The sequence below is a fragment of the Plectrocnemia conspersa genome, unplaced genomic scaffold, assembly GCF_051122295.1.
Source record: "Plectrocnemia conspersa isolate PC_06_02 unplaced genomic scaffold, ASM5112229v1 ptg000002l, whole genome shotgun sequence".
Lineage (NCBI taxonomy): Eukaryota > Metazoa > Arthropoda > Insecta > Trichoptera > Polycentropodidae > Plectrocnemia > Plectrocnemia conspersa.
This window is the reverse complement of record NW_028277166.1, coordinates 15456253-15469671: the sequence shown is the minus strand read 5'-3', so window position 1 is coordinate 15469671 and position 13419 is coordinate 15456253. Positions and strand designations below refer to the sequence as shown.

At 32.1% G+C, this 13419-nt stretch overlaps 1 protein-coding gene across 1 annotated transcript; it reads left to right on the top strand.

Moving 5' to 3' along the window:
• Positions 1–3973: 3973 nt before the first annotated feature.
• LOC148237835 (E3 ubiquitin-protein ligase ZNF598) lies at positions 3974–11209 on the top strand. Its single transcript, XM_088205079.1, has 8 exons — positions 3974–4205; positions 7161–7415; positions 7483–7568; positions 7635–7873; positions 7942–8086; positions 8145–8485; positions 9368–9594; positions 9667–11209. Exons 1-8 carry the CDS (start codon positions 4026–4028, stop codon positions 10909–10911), a joined length of 2718 nt encoding a protein of 905 aa, XP_088061205.1. The 5' UTR covers positions 3974–4025; the 3' UTR covers positions 10912–11209.
• Positions 11210–13419: the final 2210 nt, after the last annotated feature.

Sequence of the window (13419 nt, the reverse complement as noted above, 5' to 3'; positions counted from 1 at the left end):
GGAAGTTATTTGAGACGTTAACTTTTGCCTAGGAGGTTTTAACTGGATCGATAAAAGTTGCAGTTTGTATAAAATTGCAAATGTTTTAATGCAAAGTTGTGTATTACATTGAGTTCTATAAAAAGTTGAAAGATAGTGTTTATCTCAATTGAATATTTCGGAAGTTATTTGAGACGTTAACTTTTGCCTAGGAGGTTTTAACAGGATCGATAAAAGTTGCAGTTTGTATAAAATTGCAAATGTTTTAATGCAAAGTTGTGTATTACATTGAGTTCTATAATAAGTTAAAAGAAAGTGTTTATCTCAATTAAATATTTCGGAAGTTATTTAAGACGTTAACTTCTGCATAGGATGTTGTAACTGGATCGATAAAAGTTGCAATTTGTATAAAATTGCAAATGTTTTAATGCAAAGTTGTGTATTACATTGAGTTCTATAAAAAGTTAAAAGAAAGTGTTTATCTCAATTGAATATTTCGGAAGTTATTTGAGACGTTAACTTTTGCCTAGGAGGTTTTAACAGGATCGATAAAAGTTGCAGTTTGTATAAAATTGCAAATGTTTTAATGCAAAGTTGTGTATTACATTGAGTTCTATAATAAGTTAGAAGAAAGTGTTTATCTTAATTAAATATTTCGGAAGTTATTTAAGACGTTAACTTCTGCATAGGATGTTTTAACTGGATCGATAAAAGTTGCAATTTGTATAAAATTGCAAATGTTTTAATGCAAAGTTGTGTATTACATTGAGTTCTATAAAAAGTTAAAAGAAAGTGTTTATCACAATTTAATATTTCGGAAGTTATTTGAGACGTTAACTTTTGCATAGGTGGTTTTAACTGGATCGATAAAAGTTGCAATTTGTATAAAATTGCAAATGTTGTAATGCAAAGTTGTGTATTACATTGAGTTCTATAAAAAGTTAAAAGATAGTGTTTATCTCAATTGAATATTTCGGAAGTTATTTGAGACGTTAACTTCTGCATAGGAGGTTTTAACTGGATCGATAAAAGTTGCAATTTGTATAAAATTGCAAATGTTTTAATGCAAAGTTGTGTATTACATTGTGTTATATAAAAAGTTAAATAAAAGTGTTAGAGTTCTAACTCCATTATTACGAAAGGTATTTGAGACGTTAAAAATTGCCGAGGAGGTTTTAACTGGGTCGATAAATATGTCATAGTTCGATTTTAGTGTTAGTATGCAATCTTATAGTAATTATATTATATTATATATGGTATTTGTTTTTGTATTTTAGAATTTTCAAATAAATAACATATTGAAGTATAGAAGTGTATATATATAGTTACATTAATCGAAAGATGTAGGGAATTACAAAATGTAAATTTTTGGTTCATAGTTTTCGAAAAAGCATTTGTTCACGTGCAACATGAAAAAATCATAGGTATACTAATATATGTAAGTGTAAATAGATGAAAGACATTTCCACTTGCAAAATCTTTACTGTAATCAAACTACTATACTAAAGCGTGTTTCAATTCTCTATACTTTACTGTAGTTGCTATAGTAAAGTGAAGTAATTGTAATATGGATAATTTCTAAAAGTAAATCATCATATTTAAAAAGAACTAAAACACAGTTTACTAATTCTGTTTGATGTACAGTAATTTACTAGCGCAAAAATACATTAATTATGTAGAAAAGCATACTTTGAAAATATACTTACCCTTTGAAGGAAAAGAATCGGTTTAAGTGAAATAATAAACAAAGTAAATCTGTCAACAATTGCGCCATGCAACCCTAACATCGCATGATTCGACCATGACCACTTTTAAAATTTGACATTAAACTTACACTTGATAATTTAAGATTATTGAGTAATTTGTATTACTTATAAATTCAACACTACTGAAATTTGTTTGGCAGAAATTTAATAAATATTATTTAATCAAAATTTAGAAAATATTAAGAATTCAAAGTTAAATGCATTAAAAGTTTTATAGACGGTTTTCTGACGTTCTTGTTCACCACCCGAAGTACAATTTCGATATTGTGTCATTTTAAGAGTGCAAATGGTTAATTAAGCAGGAGGGCTCTCGTAGAGCAATATTCTGGGCAACCAATACGCGGATTTAATAGCATACAATTAAATTTATAAGGTACACACCTTTTAACTGCCAAGCTAATTAATCGTTTTATTTTATTTTAATCCTAACACCATATATTGTGTTTTCAAAAAAAAATATTATGTTTTTTCTTACTTATTAAGTGCTTTTAACAGTTAAAATTGCCTGTATTTTAAAAGTCTTTAAGAATATTATAACTTTCATCTCTCATAGTACTTTTTTTAAATTTTGAAAATGAGTTCGTAGTTTGTATTATTTGTTAACTTTTTCTTTTATATATTTGCGACATAATTTCTATGTTTGAATTGTATAGGCATTTTCTTTAACCACGATTTTTCACATCGTTACATTAGTTACCAGAGGCCAATAAAAAAAATTATTAAATTCATATTTTCTTTGCCTTATTTTAAATAAAATATATTAATCGACTGAATTTTTTCAAACTGTAAAATAAAATTAAGTAAAAAAAATGTTTAATAATAACAATCCAAAGAATTTTTCGGGGTAAAAAAATTATATTTTATGTCATTATCTATAGTTTTATTTTCATAAGAATTTTAGACATGGTTTGTCAAATTAAATAATTTGAAAAGTACTTGTATATCCATTATCCTCAGATCTTTATTGTCTTTTGTTTGACACTCATTTTTATGAAAAAAATTAAATTATATTTATAATTTAAAAGATTTTAATTTTACTAGATTATATTATGTAAATATATATAAATACAAGAGCAAGAAAATTACACGCCATTTAATAAAATACCATGAATTTAAATAAATCGAAATATTAAATAAAACAAGCACTGACAGGTCAACTTTTGCTCTCCCTCCCCCTCTCCACATAAAAGTTGAATTAGCGGTCCTGATTCTAAACCGTAAACTGTCGGGTTATCCTTTAAGGAAAATCTAAAATAGTTAAATTGTAGTTCCAGATTCTAAACCATAAATTCTCAAGTTATCCCTAAAAAATAAATAAAAAAACTGTCTTGAATCTATCCCGAAAATAAAAATGTGATCGACTATATTTGTAGCATAAAAGCACAGTCTTAAGAAATTGTATAGATTAACTGTGTCAGCAAAATGAGAGAAAATCGAATATACTAAATGTTAATAAAAAAAGTCGATGGGGGGGAGGGGGAGATGCGCTGCTATTCGAGCCCGTTTATAAATTTTTTTTCAGTATACCACTGCCGGTAGCTTAACATTTTGTAGAGTAATCTAGAATGTCACATATTATGAAAGGCCTGATTTATATTTAAAAATAATACTGAACAGAATTGTTTGCTGTCTTTATTAATACATATTTTTGTATATGTTGTAGTAAAATAAATTCTGAAGAAAATTGAAATTTAAGTGATAGGTATGTTCCTATATTACCATTTTCATCATCGGCGCCACGTTAAGAAACCGATGATTAAAATTTGCTCAACTTTTGGCCTTAACGTATGCGAAAGTGGCCAGCAACGTTTTGCTATATAATTACGTTTATAAATTTAAAAATGCGCGTATGTATTATGCAAACATTGGTTAAAAACTACACTCAGCCGTTTTTCGTGTCTTTATGTGTTATTCAGTTTTATCGACGATAAAAAACTAAGTTTAAATATTTGAAAACGTAAAACCTCAGAAGTAAAAAAAATTGGTTTTTAAGCGTGGCGTCAATATTCTTAACAAGTATCGTAAATAATTCAAGGATTTGTTAAAAAAAATTAAAACCGTGTTCAGTTTTACCCCACAACGAATAAAATAAAATATTTTAAAATTAATAATATAAGTTAAAAAATGAAATATAATAATCGTTTATTAAAATATCATAATTTAGTCGCGTGCCTTACATGTCTGATTTTTATCGCGTTATGGCCAAGCTTTATAAGAAAATACATTCTAGTCGTTCGCCCCTGTGACAGGTGGCAGTGTTGCGTGCTGTGTTGTAAAGAAATGTCTGCGGCCAAGATGTCCTCGGGCGACTCGGAATCCGCTTGCGTGGTGTGCTTCAAGACGGTCGACATCTACTCTTTGGGGGAGTGCGATCACCCCGTCTGCTTCGAGTGCTCCACCCGCATGCGAGTGCTTTGTCTGCAGAACGAGTGTCCCATTTGTCGACATCAGTTGCATAAGGTATCATTATCGTTTTTTTACGGTAACGCCCAGATCGATCTGCATGTTTCGCTCATCATGTTTTATGTCAACTTTTCCATCGTCACTTTTATCTAACGTCACGGGATGTTTGTACACGTGGAATGTTTTCTATTGATTCTTAAGATTTTCTCTCACTTCTCACGTGTACTCCTTCATATCCAGATGCGTTTATTTAAAGGTAATATTTTGCTCTTCTGTGTTGTATATTCACATACATTTTAAAACAGGCCACCTGCAGTAGTTTGGCAGTGTAGAAAAGTAAATATCGGTGCAATAACTTAATATGATACACATATGTGTATTTGTTATTTATTTATTGTAAATTTTCCCTTGCAAAATGACAGGAATTAGACCAATACGTTACAACGGGGTAAACACAATCAGCAACTACTAAGTAAATAATAAGGCATCGGAATTATAATTATATAATTTAATAATCACTAATTCCGATAGTAGCTAAAAATGTATAAATGGAAAAAGTCCATATAGACATATATTTCGTGCTGAATATATTTTCATCTATAAATTAAATAATACATTTTTTATAAATGAAATAATACCAACAGTGAAAATCATGATAGCGGCTATGAAATAGCTAATAATGAGATAACAAGCTATAACTTGACATTCTAAATTTAGATAAACTATTTATTGGCAGAGATTCATTACTACCATATAAACTTAGTTAAATAGAAAACGAAACAGTTAAACCAAAAATATCGGAAGAATGCCAGGAACCAATCCATTTAATTATATTGTTTTTAACTAATGATTTTTTTTATAGAGGAATATTTAAACTATTGAATGTCAATTATAAAAGCATGATCTGTAAAATAATTCCTTGTACAAATATTTAGAAACTACAAATCCTACTAGGTAGTAGTTGTTATTTATATTTTAACTTAACATATTGTTCAAATTGTGATCAGTACAATTAGTACCGAGTACCACAATAGCCGAAATAGGATAATTAACCACTTCAATGTCATAATACCACTAATGTACATATTCTTTCAAATAAGTTCACGCTGAATTATACAATTATGCTTTGGTTCTCGGGTAACATCTATGAAGACATAATCACATTTCAAGTAAATATAAAAAATCATAGTTGTCCTGTAGATCAAAAAATGTCTATAAACTTGAATTAAAAATTAATTTTCATTAGGTGAGTGTTGGGTTTGGTTAATTCGATAAGGGTAGGTTTGGGTTTGAATATCAAATGGAAGTTTCGCAACTGTCAAATTGAATTTCAACGACAGTTTAGAACAGCATATAATTTTACTAGCACCTGTCAGTTAAATTATATTTTCTCTAGTAAAAATTTATGTATCTACTGGTGAAAATGTATTCAGATAAATAATTTGAAGTTTTATTTCACCTGTAGTTTTTGGCAAGTAAATATTCTGCTGTTTTAGTGATAATCTTTTTTTACATCGGGTTATCTGGTTAATATAATAAAATGTTCCAAAGTTAATGAGTACATTATCATTTCTGCTAATGTAAACCATTTTGTGACTAAAGTGTTGCGATGCACAGTTGGCTGAAAGTGGATATTACAATAGTTATGTCCATGGCAATCTTATCTCTGTTGTTTTTATCGGTGTCGAAATTTTGATTTATGTATACAGTATGATTTATGAATCATAGTCTTACTTTAAATATAATGTAAACCACATACTATTGTTTTTATATTTCAATAGAATTAGTTTTTACTGGTTATTTCATACACTGCAATACTTGAAGAATGTTTTTGATGTTTTAATATTTTCATTTACCAGCACATATAATTGTTTTGGTTGTTCTGATAGTGATATTGTGACATAAAATTTACCACGAGACAGGCATTCATCTCTAGTAAATTCCTGTCATATTGAGCGACTGCTCTTGTGAATTATTTATTGCACTAGCGAAGGCACAGCCTTCCCAACCATCCGTGTTCCAATGCACGGCTTTAGTGGTTACAAATTCTTCATAAATAGCATTATATAACTTCCGACCTAGAGGGCTATTGCTCGATGATAATCCACTTGTATGCAGGGGATTTAAAAACTGAACCAGATTATTATTTATAGATTTTTCTTCATTCATTATCTTGAATTATTGAGTATATTTTTTATGGGGTTCACACAATTGTTTTAAAATCACATTTAAGCTATTAATGAATTATATTTTTTTTAATTTATCCTTATCTTACAGGTGTAGCAAGGAAAACAGGCGTTATTAAAATGGTCTGTACTTAGTCAAATGGGAAATGGTAATGAGGTTCATTTAGCTGTTTCTTCAATGCCATTTTAGAAGTCGTTGACCATGCAACGCCGAGTGTTTGTAATCAAGGCAATTTTTAGGCAATTCAGTTACAAAACTGAAATTTCTATTAAGAATACGTTTTAATATTGATAATAACTGCATATTTGCATGAGCTTTCGATTTGCTATTACTTCCTGTAGGATTGCCTCAAATAGAGAGTGTTGATTAATTATGTATCTTGTGTACATATTTTGAACTAAAATTTGCCATTGGACAAAAAAATTACCACTGCTTCGACAAATGCTGCAGAGAGCGATAATAAATTTCAAGTAAGGTCAGCAGAGTGTGGACAAAGATGAAAAATATCAATGTAATTTTGACTTTGGAGTTTGTCTGGTTTCTCTACCGCATCATGTATCATTAATAAACTACAGTAAATATTAAAATGACCTAATTTATCAGATTAGCTACTTCTATTTCTACATGTATTAATGTAATTAAAAATGAAACTGCTGACCTCAAAGTTGTTCACCTCCAAGGACAACAACTCTGATTACATTCCTTTTCCTTGTTCACTTTCTATTCACATTTTAATACGCAATCATTGCTTATCATGTAAACATTATAATGTTTCACTTTGAATAGATTATATCATTGCTTATTTTTATTTTATTTTATTTCTAGGTTATATTTACATCTGAGTGTGTACCGTACAAAGAGATAAGCACTCAAGCATTCTCTGATCAATTTTTCGATCGGAAGTATAAGATAGCGTTCATCGATCTGTTCGTAAAGCAAGCTTACTTGAAGCTGTTGGAGCACAACTGTAAAAAATGCGGCTCAACCATCGAACCGTTTCGAAACTTTGCAGCTCTGGAGACGCACATGAAGAATGTGCACGACCTACATTATTGCGACCTGTGCGTCGAAAACTTGAGGGTAAAATATAAATAAAATACATTTTGAATTAAATATATATATATATATTTATAATATTTTTTTGTAGATATTCACATTAGAGAGAAAGTGTTACACTAGAGGGCAACTGTCCCTCCACAGACGGAAAGGCGATCTCGATGACTCGTCTCACAAGTAATATATTATGCCTACGTGTTTATATCACTGTATAGAGTTACATGTTTGTTTATTTATTTATAGAGGTCATCCTTTATGCGAGTTTTGCGACAAGCGATTCATGGATACCGATGAGCTTTATCGACATTTGAGGAAACACCATTTGTACTGTCATTTGTGTGATGCTGACGGTTATGATCATTATTACGGCTCTTACGATTGTCTGCGAGATCATTTTCGCAAAGAGCATTATCTCTGTGAAGAAGGAGAATGTATTGAGCAGAATTTAACTGCCGTTTTTCGAAGTGACATCGATCTGATTGGTAATTTTATTGTAATAGTTTTAACTGAGTTTTATAATGGATTATACTTTCAATGTTATTTTTAATAGCTCATAAGGCAACAGAGCACGGAAAAGGTCTGAGTAAGCAGGCTGCTCGTCAAGCTAGAACTTTGGAGCTGCAGTTTACTCTGACACCAAGACCTCCTCGTCCCAATCAACGAGGACCTGTTCCTTTATTTGCTAGACCTGATCGGTATATAAAAACTCAATATGTGATTAAATACGTATTTTACTATTGCAATTGTTTTTAGGGAGGAAGAGGAGATTGTAAGGGAGGTTATCAAGGAGTCGGCGCAACATAATGCTACCAACGTTTCCATTGACACTGGAAGCAAGGAGCAATTTCCATCTTTGGGCGCCAACCCAGCCAGTCCGATTATAACTATGAATCGGCCCGCCACTATGGTCGTTAGGCAAAATCAGGGAGCGTTGGTAAAATCTGATCAGAATTTTCCAGCGCTCGGAAATGCAAGTGGATCTTCGACGTCTACTCTAAGAGTGAACATTACACATCAACCTGGACCGTCATCGGCAGGTCCTTCCAATGCGATTATTAAATCTAACGCTGGTGTCATGGCATCTAATGGCATTTGTAAGTATCAACTTAAATAAAACAGCATTTTAAAACGATTAGGGTTTCTTATATAATTTAATTAAACCTAATTGCAATATTTTGTAGCCTCCTCTTCTTTGGATTTAATTATAGTTGCAAGTCTTTTTGACATATCCATTAATTTTATGATGGACATGGACAATTTTCTTCACTACATCTATATATTTTCCTAAAGATTTATATGTAATTTGAAATTGTATTTAATAATCTTCATTAAAATTGCCAACAAATTCTTTGTTCTATCTCGGTTCGGTGGCTGCAGAGCAAACCAAAACTCAATCATTTCGAAACAAAGCAATCCCTAATTTGTTGTAAATTATGACTAGTTTTGTATTGTGGGAATTAGATGGTTGCATGGAGTTCATTTGAAAATATTTTCTATGAAGAATTCATTAGAATGGATTCCAACATTGAGTTTTAGGTAGAATTATTCACGCGACTCCCACACATGATACCTACTGCCACTGCTGCCGTGGAACAATTTCTCTTCTGTGTTAATTGTTATTCCTTATCTTCCAGTTCTTAGTCTGCAGGTGTATGTATCATATTTACTTGGGCACTTTAACATATTTTGTGACAATGGGTTCATTTAATGACGTTAATCTGATTCAGCTGAGTTATGCGCTTTTTGTTCCTCTGTGTTTTCTGACTACTCAAAAAAGCAATGGAAGGATTTTTTAAAATTCTGGTTAATGAATCTATATGTAGTGTCTGAGTGAGTAACCAAAATATTTTTTATACAAATCACAAAGAAGACTACATAGTAATATGATACAGTTGTGAATCACTTTTTACGTGTACATAAGTTCTATGATCATCTTTTTTTTTGTTAATTTACCTTTTTTTATTAATATTTTTTAGCTTTATCTAAGCCGAACGTTTCCATACAAGTTCATAATCGTCCAACGACTGCTAACAACTTTAAGTTGGAACCAGCGAAGATTAATCCAGGCATTGGTATATTTGAAAAAAAGAGTGATATGAAAAAGTTTGAGGATGAGTTTCCAAGCCTAAATAAAAAAGATAAGAATTTATTGTTCAACGACTATTGTAGTTCTGCTCAGACTACGGCATCTATTGCTAAGAAGGTATTGATATACGTTCAAATATATATTTTTACAAACCAAGTATTATTTTTAATCATCTTTATTCTGTTGCAGATAAGTGAGCCTGTTGTTGTTCAAAATGTTGCAATACCAAAACCAATTGTTATGGCTCAACCGAAAGCTCCACCTCCTCCTAGCTCTAATGCTTTCCCTGCACTATGTCCTACATCCTCTTATGTTCCTCCACGGCCGCAGTGGATCGTAGCAGCTAAACCTAGAGATAAACAACCAAAACCGTCAAAAGTAGCTCCCACACCTATTATTCCTTCGGTGACTGATATTAACAGTCCCACTGATTTTCCATCTTTGGCTATTAAAACTAAAAGTAAGAAGGGAAACAAGAATGAATTGAACAATAATCGGTCACCCGAAGAAGAGAAACAAACGATAAACAACAACAAAAAGGAGAAGAAGAAGGGCAATATTTTACAAATCTCCTTTGAAAAAAACAAAAAGAATGTGCCACCGGATAATGCGTCTGACAAATTTTTTACTGTTCCCAAGAAAAGTGAACCAGAACCGACGTGGAATGAGTGGAAAGGAAAGAAGAATCCTAACGCAAACGTGAAACCGAAAGAAAAAACGCCGATTGAAGAACCAGTAAAAAAAGTGAATGCACCTAATCTCATTCAAGATTTTCCAGCGTTGAGTAGTGCTAAGCATGTTCCTGGTTTTAAAAACGCAAACTCAAAAGATTCGTATAGTGAAAACTTAAAGAGCAAGCTTTCATATAGTGAAAATTTGAAGATAAAATCTGAAAGCAAAAATAAGAAAGTTTCAAACGGCGAGAGTGCGAAGGTTAATCAAGAAAGTGATACTGTTATACCTCCATGTAACGGGTTTACGTTCACAAATTCATCGGGTCAGGAGTATAATATTTCGGCGCATAGTTATATTGAGCCACCGGATTTCTTTATGAGGAACGCCGAACTCGTTTACAGCATCAAGTCTGCGTTAGATTCGCAAGATTCGATCGATGAGTTCAAAGACTTTTCGAGGAAATTTCGCGAAGGAGTGTATTCGGCGGAGACGTATTTCCAGCATTGCATGAATACGATCGAGAGTAAGTTCGATCTGCTGTTCCCGGAACTACTTGCTTTGCTTCCCGATATAACCAAACAACAGGAGCTACATAAGGTATATAGCACGATATCTAATTCAACCTTGCAAGTGTGCGCCATGTGTGGTCAGGTACTAATACCTGAAGATTATGTAACTCATGTCGACTCGCATAGCGTTCTGGAAAACTTTCCTGCATTAGGTGCCGCTGTTCACTCCGGATCGGCGCGGCGGAAGTGAATATATATCATCTTAATACATGAGGTGCCTTAAAATCATCTAGAATTCCAGACGTAAACGGGATTATAATTTGATTCTATTTTGATAAATTAATTCTACCTTATTATTGTTATTTGGTTGTAGTATGTAATATTATGTTTTTTAAATATTATATTATTGTATAATGAAGTTGTAGTTGAATTATTGTAATTATTAATAATATGACAATGGCTTTAAATATTTATTAAACCGATATAGAGAATGAATGTAATCTTGTTACCAAAATAATGTAAGATTTTTATAAATAAAATCTATCAAATATTTCATGAAATTATTTAATTCGTTGCTCCGATTCAATCCCACTAATCTCCAATAATCTCGCACATAATCAGGGCCGGCTCTGGTGAATACAGGCCCTACTCGAGAATAAAGTGCAGGGCACCCTCCCAAAAAAGGTTATAAACGAATATAAAATTTATTCAATAATATATAAAATACACATATAGTATCGTAATTCCAAATAAAATTTCAGATAATTTCAATATAAGCAGTTCGACACTTTGATTCTTCAAAATCACAAGTAAGTTAATTGCATATACATCATTTAAAGTAACTAGACTAGACAAACTGAAAAAAAAATCGTTTGTAATTTCCAATATCAACATTTTAGAACTATATATTATATAGCGACTATGGAATCTTGACATTATTGAATCTTAATAAATATATTCCTCGGTAAAAATATTGCTAACTTTAAAAAGGGGCTCGACATAAAAATTTTCGAATCACTGCTAATTTCCGAAACATGGACTGTCGGAAGAAAACACAGGAACGAACATGTTTGTTTATTTTCTTGATTTATTGCGATGAAGACAAACGTTGAGGAATGATTCGTAGAAACGACTCATTCAAGTTGTTCTGGCCTTTGTTTCTTTTACATAATGGGTTCCAAGGGACCTGCAAAGTTGGCAATGGTGGAGCGCGAGGCCGGCTCTAAATAAATATACACAAAGTTTGTCAAAACCAGCCCCAGAATTCGCACAATTTTGATTTCGTCATAATTTTTAGGAGAGCGGAATATCGTTTTATAAATTGTAATTTCACATTTTGTGATAAAAATAATATTAATGTCTGTTTTCATTGAATTTTAAAGTTCAACAAGCTTCCCTGCCAAATAAGCGACGATTGGCTTGCAATTGACAGACAAATGGGAACATATGAGAGATATGTGGCACCGCGTGTTGCTTGGAGAATTTATTTTGGATCTAAAAATAAAAGGCAAACGCTTTGATAAAAAACGTAATTACATCGAATTACAATCTCAGATATATCACATTAATGTCGCTCTCAAGTTAATTTATTTTATGTTGTCATTCTATATTACGTATCGAATCTCAGCTCTGTTCATCTTTATAATCTTGTTTGATTAAACGACAAACAACGAACACAATCTGGGCCGTAGGCCTAAGCCCCGAAAGACGATTTGCTCGTTTGACGTCTGAGCTCGAATTAATCGAGGGCGTTGTGAATGAATTCCGTTTCGGATAGCACTGTGTAGGTATAGGATGGGGGTTGAATTTCACATTCGAACCCTAGACATCCGATACCAGACAGAATCGAATTATTGTGTTGTTAGTTGATAGACTTGGGATGCCTAGTATATAGGGTACATAGTTAACGGCGAAGTAGGACCGAATGAAATGAGCGTGAAGATTTCTTGATGAGTTTCGGCGGATGAAAGACGTGGGTCGGTCTGAAAAGAGCTCGTTGTATATTTTATTGAACTACACAAGGGAAAGCCATTAACTGTAAATGACTACAAAGACGCGTCCGAAATAATGCAATATATAGTATACATAAAATGTTCGTGGCAATATTTCACGTGTGCGAAAATCTGTATTCGAATCGCGTCTCAAAATACAGCCTGGTGGAGCGATGTAATAATACAGTTTTATAGATGTTTCTTCGATTTATGTGCCATATAAATGTATCGATACACTCCGCCTCCGAATGACCGCTATGCTGCTATGGAGCCAAATCAAGACTGCCTTAATTCTTATTCGGGATAAGTACATATTATATGTATTCGATTTGCAATAAATAGCCTTACATTTTGTAAAACTGAATAAAAAAATATCGAGACACAATAGTGACTCAAGTTGGCTTTCAATTTTAATCAATGTAATGACATAATTATCTTATGTCCATGAAAGATATTAGAATAATTTATTAAAAAAACAATGATTACTTGTTGCCATGAACTTGTGGGGCTAACGTTGAATCGACACAGAATTTCTAGTGCGAGCCTAGATTTTCAGGCTAACGCCATCGAAGCCTAGAGAGAAAAATCATTTTCGCTCGATTGTCAGATTTGGTCCAGTCAGGGCGTCACCTCAAGTCGCTAGGAGTTAACTCGAGCTTCAAAACGAATTGGCAATTTTACAACGCAGATCCACGATATGCATCTGTATTTAAATATTATCTTGTTCTTCAATACTTATACATTAGTTATATTTTTTTTACAATGGA

Coding starts and splice junctions, on each gene's coding strand:
- LOC148237835 (XM_088205079.1), top strand. CDS start 4,026: ATGTCTGCGGCCAAGATGTCCTCGGGCGACTCGGAATCCGCTTGCGTG. Junction 4,206..7,160: donor GTCGACATCAGTTGCATAAG/GTATCATTATCG, acceptor TTTTATTTCTAG/GTTATATTTACATCTGAGTG. Junction 7,874..7,941: donor AAGTGACATCGATCTGATTG/GTAATTTTATTG, acceptor TATTTTTAATAG/CTCATAAGGCAACAGAGCAC.